Source organism: Haematobia irritans, chromosome 3, assembly GCF_050003625.1.
Source record: "Haematobia irritans isolate KBUSLIRL chromosome 3, ASM5000362v1, whole genome shotgun sequence".
Taxonomy (NCBI): Eukaryota; Metazoa; Arthropoda; class Insecta; order Diptera; family Muscidae; genus Haematobia; species Haematobia irritans.
The window spans coordinates 13689051-13710098 of record NC_134399.1 but is presented as its reverse complement, the minus strand read 5'-3'; the positions used below and the strand labels follow the sequence as shown (position 1 = coordinate 13710098).

Here is a 21048-nt window from a genome sequence, read left to right as displayed (position 1 = left end):
CTAATATTGCGGTATGCAAGCGAATTCCTCAGTTGTAATGTATAAAATTCTCAAATTATTAAAATTTATTTTTAAAGAAATTAAATTATTTTCCATGTTAGACTGATATCAAAACAAGCGAATAATTTATTATTCGAGCTATATGGACACAGAGTCATTGTCACATAAGTCATTGAAAAGAAAAAGTCAGATACAAATCTATAACGTATTTCCCTCCATGCGAATGAATTTTTCTATAATGATCATTATATATCTGGTAGATAACTCAATTTGGCCATATATGCTAGGTTAGGTTAGGTTAAGTAAGCTACCACCTTACCACCGATGTATCACGCTCACTTAGACTATTCAGTCCATTGTGATACCACATTGGTGAACTTCTCTCCACGGTGGATAAAAATGTAAAAAGGTTTTCTTCTTTACATCAATGAATTTAGGTCCAATTAGCTAAATAAAACATAAAAGAAAAACGTTTTTGATTTAAAAAAATCGTCCTTAAATTAACTGAAATATTGAATCTTTAGATTTAGTATAAAAACGCTTCAAGTATAGACTATGACTTATTTTGAGGATTTTGTATCACGCTCACTTAGACTATTCAGTCCATTGTGATACCACATTGGTGAACTTCTCTCCACGGTGGATAAAAATGTAAAAAGTTTTCTTCTTTACATCAATGAATTTAGGTCCAATTAGCTAAATAAAACATAAAAGAAAAACGTTTTTGATTTAAAGAAATCGTCCTTAAATTAACTGAAATATTGAATCTTTTAGATTTAGTATAAAAACGCTTCAAGTATAGACTATGACTTATTTTGAGGATTTTGTGGTTTGGTTTAATTTTTTTTTTGGAATTAACACATTATTTATAATATTTGCCTTATTTTTTTTTTTCATTAAATTTGGTTCACTCATCTTTGAAATTTTAAGTAAGGCAAATTTCCCATGAAATTAAAGAAAGCTTTTTTGAGTTAAATAAATAATCTTTAAATTGTGATATGGAAACTATATATTACAGATAAAACAAGTATATACGGCTTTAAGTTCGGCCAGGCCGATTCTTATGTACCCTCCACCATGGATTGCGTAGAAACTTATACTAAAGACTGTCATCCACAGTCGAGAGAGGCAGAAGTGAAATATCAGTTTATATGGGGGCTATATACAATTATTTATGAACCTATATGGTCCAATTGTGATGAAATTTGCTTATCTAGGAAGAAGTAAAATCTGGGCGCTATACATAACTATGGACCGATATGGACCACGTTTAGAATGGTTGTAAACTAACGCAACGTACCAAATTTCAGCCGAATCGGATGAAATTTGCGTCTCCAAGAAATTTGCTCTTCCAAGAGGCTCCCGAGGTCAAATCAGGGGATCGGTTTATATGGGGGCTATGTATAATTATGAACCGATATGGACCAAACTATGCATAGTTATTAGATACCATATAAAGAGTGGTTAAAATTTCAAGGGTCGATGTTGATTTTGAATAAAACACAAACTATTTAGGAAATTATTGTAATTTTATTTTATTATGATATGTTGGTATTACTCAATTATGTATGGAACAAAATATCGGTCAAATGAGCGCCGCGACCTCGGTGGCACACCTTCATCCGATGGTCCAAATTTTCGATGACGCTGAGGCATAATGGAGGTTCTATGCCGTCATCCTTTAGCTCTTGAATTGTTGCTGGCTTATCGTCGTACACCTTTTCTTTCAAATAACCCCAAAGAAAAAAGTCCAACGGTGTCAAATCACGTGATCTTGGCGGCCAATTGACATCGCCATTACGTGAGATAACACGGCCATTGAATTTGATGCGCAAAAGAGCCATTGTTTAGCTAGCTGTGTGGCAAGTGGCACCGTCCTGCTGAAACTACATATCGTTCACATCCATATCTTCCAATTCGGGCCGTCCTGCTGAAACCACATATCGTCCACATCCATATCTTCCAATTCGGGCCATAAAAAATTCGTTATCATCTCACGATAGCGAACACCATTCACAGTAACAGTCTGACCTTCCTCATTTTGGAAAAATACGGCCCGATGATGCCTCCAGCCCATAAACCGCACCAAACAGTCACTCTTTGTGGGTGCATTGGTTTTTCGACAATCACTCTTGGATTTTCATTCGCCCAAATGCGGCAATTCTGTTTATTGACGAATCCACTGAGGTGAAAATATGCCTCATCACTGAAGATGATTTTTTTCGAAAATTGATCATCCACTGTTGCCATTTCTTGGAACCATTTAACACGTTGTTGGATTGTGTATCTCTCCATGGTTCAAATTGAGTAAGTCTGAAATAGAGAAATGTCAAATAAAATTCGGAAAAAACTTGGCGTTTAGGCGTGGTTCACATTCAATATCGGCCCTTACAATTTAACCACACTTTACTAACACCACGTACCAAATTTCAACCGGATCGGATGAATTTTGCTCTAAGAGGCTGTGGTGGTCAAATCTGGGGATCGGTTTATAAGGGGTCTATATATAATTATGGACTTATATGGACCCATTTTGGCGTGAATGTTAGAGACCATATACTAACACCACATACCAAATTTCAACCGGATCGGATGAAATTTGCTCCTCCAAGAGGATCCGCAAGCAAAATCTGGGGATCGGTTTATATAATTATGGACCGATATGGACCAATTTTTGCGTGGGTATTAGAGGTCATATACTGACAACTAGTACCAAATTTCAGCCGGATCAGATGAAATTTGCTCCTCCAAGAAGATCTGCAACCAAATCTGGGGGTCGGTTTATATGGGAGCTATAAGTAAACGTGGTCCGAGCTTGTTTCGTTCGGAAGTTAGCGTGATTCCCACAGACGGACGGACATAGCTAGATCGACTCAAAATTTCACCATGACCCAGAATAACATATATATATACTTTATGGGGTCTTACACTAATATTTCGATGTGTGTTACAAACGGAATGGCAAAGTTAATATACCCCCATCCTATGATGGAGGTTATAAAAACGCTTCATATATACGCTAAGACCGACTTTGGCGATTATGCATATTCGGCAAAGAGTTTCGTTTGTTGTATCATTTGTAAATTGCATATTTTAACCGAAGTTATTTGTACATGAATAGCTTTGTTAATAAATCGCAACAATTATACAAATTTAATAAAAATATTAAATTTAACAAAATTACAGATCCCTAAGGTCAAAATCTTTGGATCTAAGTAAACTTTTTTTTTATAAATGTTTTCGCTTATATTTTTTGTTGGGTATATTTCTTGTTGTACATTAACTATCGTTTTATCGTGGTTCTTAGGGTAGTGTTTTAAAGATTAGGAAATCTTGTATACGATTTCGGTCCCATCTGTTTTAACGTCATGTTTACGGGTTTATTGCCAAACATAGAGTATCAGAATCTTCTAGCTATATACAATACAATAACGGTAATTATAGATTGAGTGGATTATATAGGCCGTTGAATTGTTTTTTTTTTTTTTAATTGACGTAATAATGAATCCGTTGCACAGTTGTTCGAATTGAAAAGGTACCACCATATCGATCAGACTAAAATAAATTTTGAATATTGCAATGATAAACCTTGATTTTTTTACAACAAAAATTCATGATTTCTTACACTCGGAAAAATATCCAATATTGTCTTCAGCACCTGCTGAAAAATAACACCTTTGATGTATGCGAAAAAAAGTTTCTATTAATATTAGTTCTAGATCCACCATTACACAGTGATTGATACATATTGCAACCAATTTCAGGTTGATTCCATTTCTAAACCGCTCGTCTGACAGATGACAGATTTACCCCAGTTGCGGTTCATTTTATTGTTTACAAACTTACAAAAGCATTAAGATTTATGACGATATGAAAATGCATAATATTGTTTGCTATATATTTGGCTGGAAAGCCACAAGTCGGTATCGTTAGAGACATCCAGTATTTAAATATGAATAAATCTTTTGGCAGCCCGTTTTTTCAGGTTCACTTAGACTATTGAGTCCATTTGTGATATCACATTAATTAAAAATACCTATTACGTACAGGAGTTGCTTCGCTTGCACAAAATTGGCTAGTTGCCGAATTTGGGGTTTTCCTATGAAAAGCAATTCCAAATTGAGACATTCAAAATTGAGTTTGTTAACAAATAAAATGATCGGGTTTATTTGCCAGATGAAAATTTACATCTTTGATTGGCCACCAGACAAACATTTCGGCCGCGGACCATGGACATTCCAATAGGTCTCAGCACCACCACTCGTTAACCAAGAATGACTTAAAAATAAGGTTCATCGCTTATTTCTACCCTACAATTTCAACAAAATCTCCAGATCTTAATCTGTAGGACTTTTACGCTTGCGGAATTTTGGAGAGGAAGGTTGGTACTAAAAAATATTTAAGTGTCGAACATCTCGGCGGGAAGCGATCAAAATACCGGAGAGCAACATTGTCGGCCGTTCGAAAACCATAAATTCTGCCAATGGTAGCCAATTCGAACAAATCTAAACCGATTCAAATATTATGTAGGGGTTTCGTCAAATAATAATAAAAAAAACTTAATCCAGAATTGCTGCAGGGAAAATAACAGCAGACACTGACTGTTTTTTTAGTGGATTGTAATTTCTAGTGGAATTTGGGATTTGACTTACCCGACTTTTTTTAATTTCTTCATACATACCCCAAAAAATGTCTAGAAAAGTTTTCAAATAAAATATATCCTTTTCCTTTCGTCTCTGTTACCATAAAAAGATTAACTTGCCTTTCAATTCAAATTAGGCTTTTCGAATTTTTGGCGTTTTTATACTTAACAAGTGACCAGAGATTTTAGTGTGCATACAGATTTTAGCCGAGCAAAGCATTTTTTGCCAGTCGACGCCGCCACCAAATATGTCGACTCATCTCGACTCAAATTTATTCGCCAATTAATCTAAAATAACATATTCAGAAAAATGTACTAATAATTTGTGTTTTTTCGAAAATGTTGAACCTTCAACCCAAAATGAATCAATTTCAAGATGCTATAATAATTTTTCAAAAATTTATCACAGAAAATTTTAATGAAACGTAAATAATTTTATAATGGACATTTGACAAATAGACAAATTTATATCGGCTCAGCCTTCAAGCCGCCTGCGCCGATAAGTGACATAAATTAATGATTGAACGATAAATCTTAAAGCGTGATTTATACCTCTTTTAAGTAAAATTGTTGGTAACGCCATATCTCAATACAGTGGTTGGCAACGTAGCACAAGAAAACAATAACAAACAGTAAATAAAAAATTCTAAAGTTCTAAACACCAAAGTAATAACATTGTATATAACAATGGGTCGAGCTGAAGTAGGTACTCCCAAATACTTGGCCAATAAAATGAAGGCCAAGGGTTTGCAAAAGCTTCGTTGGTACTGTCAAATGTGTGAAAAACAATGTCGAGATGAAAATGGGTTTAAGTGCCACACAACAAGTGAAAGCCATCAACGCCAACTCTTGTTGTTTGCCGATTCTCCAGGCAAATTTCTTCATAGCTTCTCCAAAGAGTTTTCGGATGGATATATGGAGCTTTTACGCAGGCGTTTCGGTACAAAAAGAACAAATGCCAACAAAGTTTATCAGGAGTATATAGCAGATAAAAACCACATTCATATGAATGCCACACGATGGTTGACATTATCGGACTATGTTAAGTGGTTGGGACGTACAGGTCAAGTGGTTGCAGATGAAACGGAGAAAGGTTGGTTTGTAACGTATATAGATAGGAGTCCTGAAGCTATGGAGAGACAAGCTAAAGCCGATCGAAAGGAGAAAATGGAGAAAGATGACGAGGAGCGTATGATGGAGTTCATAGAAAAACAAATAGAGAAGACGAAGGCACAAGGCGGAGATGCACAATATGACGATGAAAAATATACGGAACTCAAAAGAGATGAGGAACAGCCATTAAAATTGGACATTCGCTTGGAAAAGAAATTTCAACCGGAGACTATACTTGGAACATCAGCTTTGGCAAAGAAACGCATAAAACAGGAGAAGACTCAAGGAGACAGTGGCTCGGAATGCGAAGAAGACGAAGAAGGTTTCAAAAAGCCGAAAAACATAAAATTGGAGACTCAAAGTAAGACAAAAAATAGTTCATCATCTAGCTCAAGTACCTCAGCCTTGGACGATATCATGAGAATGGAAGAACATAAGAAAGAAAAGGCCAATCGTAAGGACTATTGGCTACACGAGGGAATTGTAGTTAAATTTGTTAGTAAGTCATTGGGAGATAAATTTTATAAGCAGAAAGCTGTTGTTCAGGAAGTCATAGAAAAATATCGGGCCAAAGTTAAATTTATTGAGACTGGAGAAAAAGTCAAAGTGGATCAGGTAATTTAAAAAAAAAATACTTAATATGAAATTTTTTGAGTAATTTAAAAACAATCTTTCTATTAATTTCAGGCTCATTTGGAAACTGTAATACCCGCTATAGATAAAAGTATATTAGTCGTTAATGGAGCTTATCGTGGAAGTGAGGCCATTCTCAAAAAGTTGGATGAAAAAAATTATTGTGTAACTATAGAAATAGCCAGAGGTCCTTTAAAAGGGCGTATTGTTGAAAGGGTTCAATATGAAGATATATCAAAATTGTATTGAAGTTACATTTTCGGTTCCTACTTGGCAATATTCTTGATATTGATTTTGTACATCGTAACATCGTTCTAATGGATATCCGTAAAATGACATTTTTGATATTAGCATAATAAATAGAATTAAAGGTACGCCTACTATGCGGCTACTGACATTAAATTTTTACCTCTAGCGGCTGCGGCTTAACGGCTAATGCGCTTTACAGACTATCAGTTATTCCGGACGACAGTGCTCGTGTCGAACATATCCCATATGATGTGCACAATATAAGTTAAGTCCGAAGGCATAATCGATACTGCTGCATGTTTATGGGATCGATAACACATTTACCGATTATTTAGTCATCGCCGACAAATCGCATCGATCCGACACACTGCAAGATTCCTTACAAACACCGACATTCCGTCCGGAATAACTGATAGTCTGTAAAGCGCATAAGCCGATATAAATTTGTCTATTCGGCGGCGGACAATTATCCATTATAAAATAAATTTGAAGTTATCCGAATTTGAATGAGATTAATTGTACAATCAATTTGACAAATGTACATTTCATTAAAATTTTCTGAGCCAAATTTTTGCAAAATTATTATAGCAACTTAATTCTTATTGATTGTGGGTGGAAGGATCAAATTTTTGGCAAAAATACAACAATTATTAAAGCATTTTTAATATTTATATCAATATTTTTGATTAATTGCCGGCTCAATTTGAGTCGATTTATTCGGCGGCCGCGCCGACTGACAAAAATGGTCGGCGGCGGCTAAAATTGACCACGCGATTCGGCGGCTTTATTATCTGAGCAGGAATTAATTGCGTGAGGCATTTTTATCGAAGATTTACATTTTCTTCTATAAGAAATACGTGGAACACTGTGTTATTGCCAAGTAAACATAATTTCTGCTAGATGTGCTTATAGTGTCTAAACTCTCTATATCTTTCTAAATCGGAAAATATATCCAAATACTTGTGCCACCAAAAATGTACATATATTTCTATTAAACGAACGGATAAATATATGCACATTTTTATTGCAAAGTGTAGAAACTGCTACGATATATGTGGTATAGAATCTTAAAAAAAAACATTCAAATACAGAAACGTTTTTTTTAATTACAAACAATTTATCAATTTAATTCAAATCGATTGATTAATTATGCTTAAAAATCGTTTTTGTTCGATTTAAATTGAAAATTCGATAAAAAAAAACTATCGATTACTATTTAGTATCAGTGTTGCCAATATTCCAATTAACGATTCCACTATCATTGTTTAACTTTACAATTTTATTATTAATAATTTGTTAATGGAAATTCTTAAGTTTTTTATTTTAATATATTTACCAAGTAAACACAAATAAAACGAAATGCAAAAAATTTCGAGTTAACCAGCTGCATTCTTTTGTTGTCATTATGCATTTTAGTAAGTACAATTTCTTAACAAGCGTTGGCAACTCTATTACTCAGTGTACAGAAAGAAAGACGAAAAAATACTTGATTTCAGTTCAGTTCGTTAAAATAAAACAAAGAAGATCCGAAATGGGCGCCTCATTTTTCCCAATACTTTTCTTTACTGCTGTCTGGGCCGGAGTGGGTATCGGTTTACCAATGATGACACCAAAAGGACCTAATCAAAATCTCATTCGTTGTACTCTGATGCTGACTGGTGCTACGTGTTGGTTGTTCTGGTTATGCTGCTATATGGCCCAGATGAACCCTTTAATTGGTCCAAAATTGAACCAACATGCAATTTTCATGATTGCAAGAGAGTGGGGCAATACATTAAAAGAAGGCTAAATGGGAGTAAAGTGGCCCCTTCGATGTTGTAACAATGCAGCAATAGGAAGATATGTAACAATGTTCTTCGTCATCAATCCGTAGTTATTTATCAATATATAGTCATTATTTTACATAGAGGCTTTATTCAAATTCCCTATTATTTTGTGCTTATAAATTATTTATGTATCTACTAGACAATTTTTCGTTTATATGTATGTTTACATTCCTTAACCCATTCCCATTGTTTTCATTTGTCAGTTACGCTTCTATGTCTTCTTGTAACTACGTATCATCTGAAACGCCTACTCTTTTAGTTAAATTGTTAATGTTAATATCAAAAAAATATAACGAGGGAAAATACTAAGAATATTTAACATCCCAAAGAATCTAATCTCATTATGTGTTATTGTAAAATTATTAAATTACATTAATATAAATAAATTATTCAAAGCCAATTTTGTGATTTTATTACTAGTGTACATGAAGATTCTTAAATGTCTGTAGCCAATTAGGATTTACCTACATAGTTTTAAATTTGTATGAATTGAATTTCTGTTGTAAGTAAAGTCTGAATTCATTTCTGAAACTATTTTTACAAACTACTGACACTGTTCTAACCGAACAGATATCAAATTGCAAAATATCACACAATGATAGTACGAAGACGTCAGATCGTTGCATATAGGTAAGAACTCATTCAGTTAAGCGGATCTTAGCACTGGCCTCTAGGCAGTGTAAACAAAAATAGGGTCCAGTACAAATACAAAGAGATAAAATATAATAACGTTTAGAAGAATGACAGAATAATTTGATATAGTGGAATCACTAGTCCAAGTGTCATTGATGTAACAATGATGCAATACATTGCGTTGCATTTCATTTCGTTGAAAATTGTCCATAAAGAGTTAGATGATATTTTATTACATAAGATAGATCGTTTTGAGCTTGAAGGACTTGTCCTTGGCCAAATATACAATACAAAAATATATAGGAAAGTACTAAAAAGTCAACTCATATGATTCATTCATTTTATTTAAACTGGTAGTACACTCATAAAGTCTGCTAAAAATAGTGGTCGGTGTTTGATATTATATATTTGTACTTTTTGTTTAGCGGGCAAAGCAATTAGTATAATTGATAGGCTCTAAAATATTAATGATAATACATATTTTCAAATATTAAAAATAGGTTTTTATATATTCCTGCCCTTTATTATCCCCAAAAGCTCCCAAATGAGATCAGCAAACAGTTTGCTTCGTGTTATTCCTAGATTTAAGAAATATTCACATATCTTTCATGGTGGGTTCCCCATCAAGTTTTAATAAAATTTTTTTTTTTTTTTTAATATACCAATGAGGTATATTTTTATACTGTGTTTTAGCGGCTAAACTTGGACTTAATACCAGGACTGTGGAGTCGAGCTAATTTTGCTCGACTCCGACTCTAGCATTTTTCATCAGCCTCGACTCTGACTCCGACTGCAGAGTCGACTCCGGGTAATATAACTAAATCTCATTGAAATTTTCCATTGTGGGGAGTACCGTAAATGGATCGATATAAATTATCGTATTTATTTATTTGTGCAAAAAAGATTTTAATTTCACATTTGGTGCCAATTGAACTCTGTATTTCAAATTTAAGGCAATGTCGGTCCTATGTTTAATAAATAAAATAATGATATAAATACCCATCACAATATGAGCAGATACCAACAGTCTTCACCGTGGTGCAATGGTTAGCATGCCCGCCTTGCATACACAAGGTCGTGGGTTCGATACCTGCTTCGACCGAACACCAAAAAGTTTTTCAGCGGTGGATTATGCCACCTCAGTAATGCTGGTGACATTTCTGAGGGTTTCAAAGCTTCTCTAAGTGGTTTCACTGCAATGTGGAACGCCGTTCGGACTCGGCTATAAAAGGAGGTCCCTTGTCATTGAGCTTAACGGGCAGCGCTCAGTGATAAGAGAGAAGTTCACCAATGTCGTATCACAATGGACTGAATAGTCTAAGTGAGCCTGATACATCGGGCTGCCACCTAACCTAAGCTAACAGTCTTCAGTATATGTTTGTATGAACAAGTAAAGAAAGTTCAAAGTTGGACGGTGCTCATTGTATCCTTCAACGCATTGTGGACCAAAATTATTGATACCATCTCAAATACTTCAAATTTGTTGCGAGCTATATAAAGGTTTATATTCCCATATGTCAGACTTCTATAAAATTTTGGGCACAGTGTGGCGCAGGGTATAAATGTAGGACATATTTAAAAATTTTTTGACAAAAATGCATTTATGATTTAATAGTCGATAGATATATATTAGAGGTACATATAGGAAAATTTGAGTCATTTTTACAAGTTTTCGACGTAGCAGTTAGTATCAGTAAGAAATTTTTGTATAGAAATAAAATTTTGAAAAAATTTTCCATTGAAGTAGAATTTTGACAAAATTTACTATAGGAATAAAATTTTGACCAAATTTACTATAGAAATAAAATTTTGACAAAATTTTCTATAGAAATAAAATTTTGACATTTTCTATAGAAATAAAATTTTGAATTTTTGCAAATAAAATTTTGACAAAATTTTCTATAGAAATAAAATTTTAACAAAAATTTCTATAGAAATAATATTTTGACTAAATTTTCTATAGAAGTAAAATTTTGACAAAATTTTCTATAGAAATAAAATTTTGCCAACATTTTCTATAGAAATAAAATTTTAACAAAATTTTCTATAGAAATAATATTTTGACTAAACTTTCAATAGAAATAAAATTTTGACAAAATTTACTATAGATATAAAGTTTTAACAAAATTTTCTATAGAAATAAAATTTTAACAAAATTTTCTATGAAAAAAAAAAATTTGACAAAATTTTCTATAGAAATAAAATTTTAACAAAATTTTCTAAAGAAATAATATTTTGACTAAATTTTCTATAGAAATAAAATTTTGACAAAATTTTCTATAGAAATAAAATTTTGCCAACATTTTCTATAGAAATAAGATTTTAACAAAATTTTCTATAGAAATAATATTTTCTATAGAAATTATATTTTGACTAAACTTTCCATAGAAATAAAATTTTGACAAAATTTACTGTGGTAATAAAATTTTGACAAAATTTACTATAGAAATAGAATTTTGACAAAATTTTCTATAGAAATAAAATTTTATTTGTTGTTTTGATCTCAGCTTTGAAACCATTGTGTGTGGTTCACCATGGGTTTAGTGAACTGCCTGAATTTATTCTGATAATTTATTTAATAATAATAATAAAATAATTTATTTATTTTATTCTGATAGTTTTGTTGCAAGTAGAGGATGCTGATGAGGAATGTGGTAATTCCGAAACGTGCGTCCATCCAACCATTTGCAGTCTATAGGGCTTTGCCCAAATAAATTTGGCAAACATTCTTTTCCTCTGTTGGTTAAGCTACTCTTGTAGTTTAGTCAACACAATGGTTTTAAAGCAGAGATCAAAGCAACAAATATGATTGAAGTACAAAACCCACAATAAAAAACAAAACACGAATGAAATAAAATTTTAACAAAATTTTCTATGAAAAAAAAATTGACAAAATTTTCTATAGAAATTAAAATTTGAAAAAATTTTCTATAGAAATAATATTTTGACTAAACTTTCAATAGAAATAAAATTTTGACAAAATTTTCTATAGAAATAATATTTTGACTAAACTTTCTATAGAAATAAAATTTTGACAAAATTTACTATAGAAATAAAATTTTGAAAAAATTTTCTATAGAAATAAAATTTTGACAAATTTTCTATAGAAATAAAATTTTAACAAAATTTTCTATACAAATAAAATTTAAAAAAAAAATTTGACAAAATTTTCTATAGAAATAAAATTTTAACAAAATTTTCTATAGAAATAATATTTTGACTAAATTTTCTATAGAAATAAAATTTTGACTAAACTTTCTATAGAAATAATATTTTGACTAAACTTTCAATAGGAATAAAATTTTGACAAAATTTACTATAGAAATAAAATTTTGACAAAATTTTCTATAGATATAAAATTTTAACAAAATTTTCTATAGAAATAATATTTTGACTAAACTTTCTATAGAAATAATATTTTAATAAAATTTTCTATGAAAAAAAAATTACAAAATTTTCTATAGAAATAAAATTTTGACAAAATTTTCTATAGAAATAAAATTTTGACAAAAATTTTCTATAGAAATAAAATTTTGACAAATTTTACTACAGAAATAACATTGTAACAAAATTTTCTATAGAAATAAAATTTGACAAAATTTTCTATAGATACAAAATGTTGACAAAATTTTCTATAGAAATAAAATTTTAACAAAATTTTCTATGAAAAAAAAATTTCTATAAATATTTTGTCAAAAAAATGATTTATGTTTCAATTAAAAAAATTGTTGAATCAATTAAATTTTTAATTGCATATTTGTTAAAACTCAATTAATATTTTAATTGGAAAAAAATTTCAGTGATGTTGGTTTATATGATAAAGAAACAAATTATAATTTGTTTGCAAATCTGTACATTTTGGCTAACTTGTACACCCTTAAAAAAATCGCTTCTGTAACGTATACCCCAAACACATTTTGCTTCAAGCATATATATATTTTCAGGATTGTTCCAAACAAAATATTGCTTGTATTATGTTTCACCTTAGGGTAGAAAACAGGTAGAAACAAATTTTAATGAAATTTTCTTTGTGTGGATATATTTTTAAGGAGCCAATTGGTTACTTCCATTATTTTACTTGTAGCATACTCTCTAGGTCTCTCTTTCTAAACACATATATGTTTATAGGTTATTTCTAAATTAATATATGCTTGCATCTAAGCATATTATGTTTACAAGCAGTTTATGTCCCAAACATAATATGTTCTAACATATTAACATATATGTCCCAAAAGTGTTATGCTAGTTTATGAGTTCACCAATGTGTTATCATAATGGACTGAATAGTCTAAGTGAGCCTGACCTAGTTTATGAACATTATATGCTTGCACTTAAAAATATTGTGTTAAAAAAATTTGAGTTCCAAACATATAATTTTTACACTCAAACATATGAAAAGCCGTCTTTTTCGTCCGTGTACATTTTGGCTAAACTGAGAAAACCCGATACATACTTACAACTTATTGATCTGCATTTTTAAAATAATATTCTGATTCAAATAAAATCATCGTTAATATTCAAAAGTACAATTTATAATTTATTTTTGTAAAAAAAAGACAATTTAAAATTTTATCTAAACTTGAAAATAGAAATTTAAAAGTATAAAATATACTTTTTTTCTACTTTATTAATATACGGATCCAGTAATGCCGGGGCCATATTGATAGCCGGCACCACCCACGGGGGGAACATATCCAGGTGTACCAATAGCACCCAAACCTCCTCCAACAATACTGCTACCGTATCCACCGGAATAGTAACTGGAAGGATAACTATTATAGCCATAAGAACCACGGCCATAAGGATATCCACGATTGTAACTGCTGTAACTGGAATATGGATAACCGGAATAACCATTGTAGCCAGGATATCCAGCATAGCCATCTAAATAGAGCAGTAATGACAAGAAAAAAAATTATAAAACTAAAGATTTATAAATTAAAACACAGATCTGATATTAATAGCAGTATTTACTATTATGCCTTCATTTGAGAAACAATCGGATTCTAGAGCAAATTCAAAACTAATTCTTAATGTATTACGATAAACCCTATCACCTTTTTTAACTAGTTTAAAAATATTTGCTATTTCAGGAGACAGCGAATACTTTCCCGAGTAAATACTACGGACAATTAAGATTTTTCTTTCATACATAGTTTTCTTTTAACGCGATACGCTATATCCAGCTAGGCTCCAATTATTTTCAGCTCATCCAAAAATCTCCGGAGGTCAAATCGGGGGATCGGTTTACATGGGGGTTATATATGATTATGGACCGATATGCACCAATTTTGGTACACTAAAAAAAAATAAACTAAATTCGTGTCTTTCACAAAATATGTCCCCAGAAGCCAGAGTTTTACCCCAATTTGGTAGAAAATTTGCATAAGGAGAACAATTAGTACTGTAGAGAAGTGTAATAAATTTGATTCAAATCGGTTTAAATTAAAATATAGCTCTCATATATATCTTTTGTCCGATATGGACTTATATAGCCCCGGAAGCCGGAATTTTACCCTAATTTTCTTAAAATTTTGAACTAGGAATACAATTAGTAGTGTAGTCAAGTGTGATAAATTTTATTGAAATCGGCTCAGATTCGGATATAGCTCTTATATATATCTTTCGCCCGATTTGCACTAATATGACCACAGAAGTCAAAGTTGTACTGTAATTTACGTGAAATTTTGCAGAGGGAGTAGAATTAAAATTCTAACTACGCTTGCTAAATTATATCGGTTCAGATTTAGATATAGCTTCCATATATATCTTCCAACTCATATATCCACAGAGACCAAAGTTTTACCCCGATTAACTTGATACTTTGCCCAGGAAGTAGAATTAAGGTTCTGGATATGCATGTCAATTTTGGTTGAAATCGGTTCAGATTTAGATATAGCTCCCATATATCTTTTTTTATACCCTGCGCCACACTGTGGAACAGGGTATTATAAATTAGTGCATATGTTTGCAACACCCAGAAGGAGACGAGATAGACACATGGTGTCTTTGGCAAAAATGCTCAGAGTGGGATCCTGAGTCGATATAGCCATGTCCGTCTGCCCGTGAACACATTCTTGTAATCAAAGTCTAGGTCGCAGTTTTAGTCCAATCGACCTCAAATTTGGCTCCCATATACACAGAAAAAAATTTCACGAAAATTTTTCCAATTAAAATTTTAATTGAGTTTTAAAAAATATTCAATTAAAAATTTAATTGATTCAACAAATTTTTTAATTGAAACCAAAATCAATCACAAAAATTAATAGTATCAATTAATTTTTTAATTGGTTCAATAAATTTTTTAATTGACCTTCAATTAATTTTTTAATTGATACTATCATTTCTGTGATTGAAGACATTTCAATTAAAAAATTAATTGGATCAATTAATTTCGTGATTGAACCAGAAAAAAATTTTTTTGTGTGTATATATATATATTTCGCCCGATATGGACTTATATGGCCCCAAAAGCCAGATTTTTACGCTAATTTACTTAAATTTTTGCACAAGAAGAACAATTAGTACTATAGTCCAGTGTGCCAAATTTTATTGAAATCGGGTCAGATTTAGATATAGCTTCCATATATATCTTTCGCCCGATATGGACTAATACGGTCTCAGAAGCCAGAGTTTTACCCCAATTTGGTTGAAATTTTGCACAGGGAGTAGAATTAGCATTGTAACTATGCGTGCCAAATTTGGTTGAAATCGGTTCAGATTTAGATATATCTCCCATATATAGCTTTCGTCCGATTTACACTCATATGACCACAGAGGCCAATTTTTAACTCCGATTTAGTTGACATTTTGCACAGGGAGTAGAATTAGCATTATTGCTATGCGTGCCAAATTTGGTTGAAATCGGTTCAGATTTAGATATAACTCCCATATATATATTTCGCCCGATATGGACTTATATGGACCCAGAAGCCAGAGTTTTACCCTAATTTGCTTAAAATTTTGCACAAGAAAAACAATTAGTACTATAGTCAAGTGTGCCAAATTTTATTGAAATCGGTTCAGAATTAGATATAGCTCCCATATATATCTTTCGCCCGATGTGGACTAATACGGTCCCATTGTAACTATGCGTGCCAAATTTGGTTGAAATCGGTTCAGATTTAGATATAGCTCCCATATATAGCTTTCGCCCGATTTACACTCATATGACCACAGAGGCCAATTTTTTGCTCCGATTTGGTTGAAATTTTGCACAGGGAGTAGAATTAGCATTGTAGCTATGCGTGCCAAATTTGGTTGAAATCGGTTCAGATTTAGATATATCTCCCATATATAGCTTTCGCCCGATTTACACTCATATGACCACAGAGGCCAATTTTTAACTCCGATTTAGTTGAGATTTTGCACAGGGAGTAGAATTAGCATTATTGCTATGTGTGCCAAATTTGGTTGAAATCGGTTCAGATTTAGATATAGCTCCCATATATATGTTTTTCTGATGTCGACAAAAATGGCCAAAATACCAACATTTTCCTTGTAAAATCGCCACTCGAAAAGTTGTAAAAATGACTCTAATTTTCCTAAACTTCTAATACATATATATCGAGCAATAAATCATAAATAAACTTTTGCAAAGTTTCCTTAAAATTGCTTCAGATTTAAATGTTTCCCATATTTTTTTACTAACATTGTGTTCCACCCTAGTGCATTAGCCGACTTATATTTTGAGTCTACAGATTTTGTAGAAGTCTATCAAATTCTGTCCAGATAGAGTGATATTTAAATGTATGTATTTGGGACAAACCTTTATATATAGCACCCAACACATTTGACGGATGTGATATGGTATCGAAAATTTAGATGTACAAAGTGGTGCAGGGTATAATATAGTCGGCCCCGCCCGACTTTAGACTTTCCTTACTTGTTTTTTACTAAAATTGGGAACAAAAACATTTATATATACACTGAAAAAAAGCATGCCCGGTTCTAAAGATTTTGTCTTTACTTTAAAAATGTTGGTATTGATTCCGAGTCAAAGAAACGGAGAATACAAGTAAGGATACTTTTAAGACACAATTCTCTTTTAAATTTGGATTTTTGTGTACTTGATTCTATGAAGCAAAATTTAATTTTTCGCTTTTTCAGCTTTTTTCTTCATATTCTATCAAAGACCTTTAAAAACGAGTTAACGACAACTTTATTTTCCAAATTAAGACTCGTCTTCCAGTAGAAATTATGCTATGTTTCAAGTAAAAACGTCTTTAAAAAAAGTGTTGAAAAACATGTCCTATATTTGAACGATTTTTTTTGCTTTGTAGTCAAGATCCAAAAAGGCAAGAAATTTAAAGACAATTTCATTAAATTTAAAGAATTTTTCTGAATTATTAAAGTCAAGTTGACCTTAGGTTAGGATAGGTTAGGTGGCAGCCCGATGTATCAGGCTCACTTAGACTATTCAGTCCATTGTGATACCACATTGGTAAACTTCTCTCTTATCACTGAGTGCTGCCCGATTCCATGTTAAGCTCAATGACAAGGGACCTCCTTTTTATAGCCGAGTCCGAACGGCTTTCCACATTGCAGTGAAACCACTTAGAGAAGCTTTGAAACCCTCAGAAATGTCACCAGCATTACTGAGGTGGGTAATCCACCGCTGAAAAACTTTTTGGTGTTCGGTCGAAGCAGGAATCGAACCCACGACCTTATGTATGCAAGGCGGGCATGCTAACCATTGCACCACGGTGGCTTAGCCTAAACATTTTTTTCATGTTATGAAACCCATTTTTAAGTGAAATCACTTAATTATAAGGACAATATGGCTTCATTGAAAAGTTTATCGACTTTTGGACAAGGAAAAAAGCTTTATATTAGAGAAATGCGTCTTCAAAAAATTTGCATTCGCATTTTAAAGACATGAAATCTTTGACCTTACGACAATATTTTTTTTCAGTGTAGCACCCAACACATTGGACAGATTTGATATGTGGATCTACAAAGTGGTACAGGGCATAATATAGTCGGTCCCGCCCGACTTTAGACTTTCCTTACTTGTTTCTTTGCGATTTACCTTTCAAAAACAAAAATCGAATGACCGATATTAGTATTTTCTTAGAATGCGAGGACCGCATCCACAAGCAGTTTGAGTCCGATCTGGCTAAAACTTTGCCAGTATATATCACAGGTTCTAAATTGATTTTTTTTAACTCTTGTATGAGACGGTGAGGAAAAAACTTATCGGTCCACCCTCATATACATTAGTTTCACATCAAAACAACGCAATGTTTAATTGTGTGTATTTTAAGCCCCCTTACGACTACTACTACAAGTCGTCAATATATAATTTCTATATAACGGGAATTGACGAGTTTTAAAATCTCAAATAATTTAATGATAGATATTAATTGTGACATCTATTCAAACCACTAAATAGGTCAGCAATGACTGCTTTTCGTTTGGGAGCAGTTTTGTTTTTTTACTGTAATCACACATTTCTTTGAGTGTATACTCACCTAATCCTAGACGTGTATTGTAACCTCCGTAGCCTCCATATCCTGAATATCCACCATAACCGCCATAGTTTCCGTAACCACCATAACCTGCATATGGTGAAACTCCACCAGCATAGCCACCATAACCAGCGGTATCTACACCGCTGTAACCACCATAGCCTCCGATTCCACTATAGCCACCTACATAGCGTTTCTCTTGATGTTTCTCTGTGAAAGGGCTTAAACTGCTGGCCGAACCTTGCAATTTATCCTGGGAATTTTCAGATGCTGAAGCTACTAAATCTTCGGCAGCCCTTGCAAATGCAGCAAGAGAGCATATGATTACAATGCAATTGACCTAGTAGAATTGCATAGATTTAATCATAAATATATCGACAGGATAACAATAGTAGAAGAAAAAAAACTTACGAAACGCTTCATGATGCCTTTATTAGAATTTTAATCCTGGAACCTTTTAATCCCTTTAGAGCTCCACAGACTATTGACTCTAAAACTACTAAGTTGCTACTAATGCTTAGCTCTTGAGAGTTTTTGGCTTTTATACTGGGATAATCGTCAGTCTGTCATCTTTTCTTTTGAAAACTCAAAAAAATGTTGAACACTAACCAAAAACACCTAGAATCATTGTTCGTTCGATGATCTTACTACGACGACGATACCGGCAATGGTTTACACATGCAATTTCAAAGATTAAACTGTGTGACAGATACTTGTTGATGGGCTGGGACGGACAAGAACACTAAACAATGACTATTCAATGGTGTTGGAGGAGCTCTAAAGTTGTAATAGAATATCGGTGAGTTAAAATCAAACATTAAAATGCCGTACGAGCTTGGCAGGTGAGAGTTGTGGTGGTGGTAATGTCTAAATTATGATTCAACCTCATTTAAAACGCAGTTAAACAATAAACATACATAAATTGAGTATTTAAATGATACAAATGAAATAATTAAATCTAAATATCATTACATGCTACTTAATTAAAATGGAATGTTATAAATTTTATTTTATTTTTTTTTTTTTGGGAGTGGTATTAGCAAAATTTAATAAAGAACTCGACACTTATCTGCAGAAGTTATATTGTAAAAAATATAGGAATTTTTGCTTATAAAATAATAATCGCAATTTATTTTGTAATATTTGTTTCCATTTTATTAACTTTTATTCGTTTTGGAAAATCATATTTTTTATATGCGAAAAATTCTTAAAAATCCTTTAATAAATTTTCATATAACACAAAATCAAAAACTAACTTTCTCCATGGAAATGAAATTATTTTTCGCGTTTTGATTTGATTAAAATGTTAATTGTATCAGTTAATTTTTTAATTGATTGCATTATCAACTTCAATCCCTTTTTTAATTCGAAATATCTTGGCGATATTTTTTTCATATATCATATTGATTTACTTTAAACTTTGCACATTTAATGCACTGAAAAAACATAATGAACCCAACAGGAAGGAATATTTTGCTTTATTTTTGAAAATTTTAACTAAACTGATGACACAAAGATGTCATTGATTAATTACACTTACAATAAAATTATAAATATAGTTATAACTTTTGACTTCAACGGTATTAACCCTTAAATGCGCACAGTATCTTTTAAGATACAACCAGGAAAAAATTCTTACGTCTTAAAATTTTGACCGAATTCTATGAAATCAAGTTTGTTGGATTTAGAACATTATAACGCTATTTTTAAAATTATGTTTTTTTTTCGGACAATTTGTAGTACTTCTGTGTAATCTGCTGTCAAAATTGAAAATCAAATTTTGACCAAAATTTAAAAAAAAATGCAACTTGGAACTATGGTCTCTAACAACCATGCAAAAATTGGTCCATATCGGTCCACTTTTACGTATAGCCCCCATATAAACGGACCCCCAAATTTGGCCTGCGATTGCTGTAAGAGAAGCAAATTTCATCCAATCCGGCTGAAATTTGGTACATGGTGTTGGTATATGTTCTCTAATGACCATGCAAAAATTGGTCCACATCGACCCATAATTATATATAGCCCCCATATAAGCCGATCCCCAGATTTGACCTCCGGAGCCTCTTGGATGAGCAAAATTCATCCGATCCGGTTGAAATTTAGAATATGGTGTTAGAATTTGGTATCTAACAAACACACAAGAATTGGTCCATATCGGTCCATACTTATATATATCCCCCATATGAACCGTTCCCCAGATTTGATCTCCGGAGCCTCTTGGAGGAGCAAAATTCATCCGATCCGGTTGAAATTTGCAACGTGGTGTTAGTATAAGGCCGCTAATAACCATGCCAAAATTGGTCCATATCGGTCTATACACTGAAAAAACAGTGAACCAACAAGGAAGAAAACTTTCGGTTAATTTTAGAAAATTTTGAATATTTGAAGAAAATTTTAACTAAACAGTATTACAAACGTTGGCATCATGCCGATGTCATAAAAATAAGTAAATATTTTTCCACAAATTCAAGAAAATTTA

At 32.2% G+C, this 21048-nt stretch overlaps 3 protein-coding genes across 3 annotated transcripts; 2 read left to right on the top strand and 1 right to left on the bottom strand.

Moving 5' to 3' along the window:
• Window positions 1–5256: 5256 nt before the first annotated feature.
• On the top strand, window positions 5257–7205 carry kin17 (kin17 DNA and RNA binding protein). The gene is made up of 2 exons (XM_075300512.1): window positions 5257–6370; window positions 6443–7205. Exons 1-2 carry the CDS (start codon window positions 5330–5332, stop codon window positions 6635–6637), a joined length of 1236 nt encoding a protein of 411 aa, XP_075156627.1. The 5' UTR covers window positions 5257–5329; the 3' UTR covers window positions 6638–7205.
• An 880-nt stretch (window positions 7206–8085) lies between these two features.
• VhaM9.7-a (Vacuolar H[+] ATPase M9.7 subunit a) lies at window positions 8086–8863 on the top strand. Its single transcript, XM_075300438.1, has one exon. It carries the CDS (start codon window positions 8169–8171, stop codon window positions 8424–8426), a length of 258 nt encoding a protein of 85 aa, XP_075156553.1. The 5' UTR covers window positions 8086–8168; the 3' UTR covers window positions 8427–8863.
• Window positions 8864–13606: 4743 nt separating this feature from the next.
• LOC142228999 (uncharacterized) lies at window positions 13607–19114 on the bottom strand. Its single transcript, XM_075299527.1, has 3 exons — window positions 18978–19114; window positions 18570–18906; window positions 13607–13980 (listed from the first exon to the last, which is right to left on the bottom strand). The coding sequence occupies exons 1-3, from the start codon at window positions 18987–18989 to the stop codon at window positions 13724–13726; spliced, it is 606 nt and encodes a 201-aa protein (XP_075155642.1). The 5' UTR covers window positions 18990–19114; the 3' UTR covers window positions 13607–13723.
• Window positions 19115–21048: the final 1934 nt, after the last annotated feature.